At 36.4% G+C, this 2,780-nt stretch overlaps 1 protein-coding gene across 1 annotated transcript in view; it reads left to right on the top strand.

Annotated features, from left to right (window-relative positions):
* The window catches only part of LOC105167150 (formin-like protein 2), a 5,518-nt gene extending 3,352 nt beyond the window's left edge, over positions 1-2,166 (top strand). The window contains 2 exon segments of the mRNA XM_011086741.2: positions 1-146; positions 1,076-2,166. The exon segment at positions 1-146 is cut by the window's left edge and continues 4 nt beyond it. Coding sequence (XP_011085043.1) covers positions 1-146; positions 1,076-1,897 — 968 coding nt within the window. The 3' untranslated portion in view covers positions 1,898-2,166.

The raw sequence follows: 2,780 nt of genomic DNA on the forward strand, positions 1-2,780 counted from the left end.
CCCCATTCAAGCTGGGTACTGCAGAGGCATTTCTAAAGGCTGTTCTTGATATACCCTTTGCTTTTAAAAGGGTAGATGCCATGCTTTACATAGCCAATTTTGAGTCAGAAGTCGAGCACCTTATGAGGTCATTTGACACGCTTGAGGTAACTATAGCCATCCTTCACTATAATGTCTACTCGTTTTGCTGCTGATTCAACTTAATCCCCATCACATACTGCTGCATTCATCTACTGGGAGAGTAAACTAGCTGAAGTTCGTTGCTTCTCTCTTCTCTCTTCGCCTCTTCATCTCTATTTGTCATTTTGTTTATTTAAGTCTTTGTCTATTAAACATCACGAGCTATTCATCATGTTTGGTTGCCAAACCTTTCGGAATGCTGAAAGTTTTAAGTTGGGATTATTCATTTCACAATAGACTGTGAATCCTTCCATTTGGTTAGCTTCAGACAGTGCTGGATAGGACATATAATTGGTATTAAGATGCAATTCCCTTATAAAGATCAGATGTTCCACTTATCTTCTGTTTGCATCCCTAAAAATTTAATCAAACTACTCATTTCAGGCAAATCTAATGACTGCAAATGCATTAGTTTCTAAACAAGCATATGTGGCCTAATCGTCAACTATGAGATTGGATGAACATTACGTATAGAATGCCTATAGTTGCTGGATTGTAGACTTGTCCTGACATTACATGATTGCTCAAATTTGGTGACAAGGTTTGACCTTTGGGAAACTTTTCTTGGTATACTTAATTGCTAGAGTTAATTTGTACCTTCTCAAATATTTTTCATGTACTTCAATTATACAAATACTGTATACTAGTAAGATACACGATAGTGGTCGTCGACCCAGGAACTATTCATTTTCTGAACCTCATAAAATTTGTGGGTGTTTGATCTTTCTTATTTTTTGCACATATTTTACAATCTGCCTTGCAGTTTCCTGATATTAGTAACCTGTAGAGCTTATTGTAGCAAGGTGCATTTGTGTTTTTAAATGATTTGCATTATGTTCCTAAAATAATAGATCCAGGTAAGGTTAAAGGGCATTCTACATTTTCTTAATTGCAGTCAGCTTGTAAAGAACTGAAGAGCAGCAGAATGTTCCTTAAACTACTAGAAGCAGTTCTCAAGACTGGGAACCGCATGAACGTTGGAACCAACCGAGGAGACGCCCAAGCCTTCAAGCTTGATACGCTGCTTAAGCTTGTAGATGTCAAGGGTGCAGATGGAAAAACTACCCTTCTTCATTTTGTTGTTCAGGAAATCATCCGAGCAGAAGGGGCCCGTTTATCTGGTGTCACTCATCATCCAAATGCCGAGAAACCTCAATCTACACTCCAAGACGAAGTCCAATTCAGAAAGCTCGGTCTTCAAGTTGTTTCTCGACTGAGCGGAGAGCTCACCAATGTCAAGAAAGCTGCAGCTATGGATGCAGAAGTACTTAGTAATGACGTCTCAAAACTAGCCACCGGAATTAGTAAGATTATGGAAGTTGTGAAACTGAACGCGGAACTCCCATCGAAGGATGGCACAGGAAAATTCTGTGACTCCATGACTGAGTTTCTGAAGAAGGCTGAGGGGGAAATTGCCAGTGTTCAAGCACAAGAAGGTATAGCTTTCTCCATGGTGAAAGGATTAACGGAGTATTTCCATGGAGACTCAGGTAAGGAAGAAGCTCATCCATTACGGTTATTCATGGTTGTGCGCGACTTTCTCTCCATCCTCGACCAAGTTTGCAAGGATGTCGGCAAAATAAACGAGCGGACAATGGTGAACTCAGGCCGGCAAATTCAAATTCCTGCTAATCCAAGCCTTCTTCAGGTTTTTCCTGGATTCAATGAGAGGCAGCAAAGTAGTTCGTCCGATGATGAAAGCTCCTTGTCGTCTTAACTGGTTGTTTTCTCTGCTGGAGCTCTGTGGATCTGCTGTTGGATGCCTGACAAGTGAGCTGATCTATGATGAGTTTATTTTGATGTAAAAAGCTTCACGATTTGTCATTAAACTTTTGTATGTTGAGGAATTTATGCAGAAGATTTAGTGATGGGTTTTATGTTGTATGTAATAATGTAATATATATCAAGTGACTTAATAAGTAAATAGTATATTATTTTACCGGAGTTGCAACATTTGGGCTGATGATCATTGTATTGTTCTCAGTATGCTCAAGGTTTTACTCTTACTGTTTTCAGGCTGAAGCACAAGGTGGTTGCCTTTAATTTAGGCACTGATCAAACTAGCTTCATTATTTGACTGTAAAAATAGTATTTCATTTTTTATATTTTATTTATTATGTAAATGTTACATTTATAAAAAAATTTAATGATATATAAATAAGGTGGATTTTATACATGTGACATAATGTATTAAATGAAATATGATATGACCCGCAACATCATTTTACGTGATTTTATATGCATATATTTTCTTTCTTATAATGATACTTATTTTAATTGTACAGTTTGCAACATAAAAAGTACATATCTACGTGCTAATTTAATATATACCACTTCATATCATATAATATATACATTGATGTATAAAATGTAATCAATTTTAAATAAGCTTATCAAGAATAACTATCAATTTTTTTTTTCTTTTCAAATTCTAGAGCAAAATTAACTTAAAAACGGCCCATCTCCTGAAACTAATTTTTCGTTTACTTCGTACAAAATTCCAATTTATGTATGCTACCTTCACTGTTTTTGCTCTTCAAATGACCAAAAATAAAGCTAAAAAGATATCTGAATTTTCCAGCAAGCCAAAGCAAGCAATG

Source organism: Sesamum indicum, linkage group LG7 (assembly GCF_000512975.1).
Source record: "Sesamum indicum cultivar Zhongzhi No. 13 linkage group LG7, S_indicum_v1.0, whole genome shotgun sequence".
Classification (NCBI taxonomy): domain Eukaryota; kingdom Viridiplantae; phylum Streptophyta; class Magnoliopsida; order Lamiales; family Pedaliaceae; genus Sesamum; species Sesamum indicum.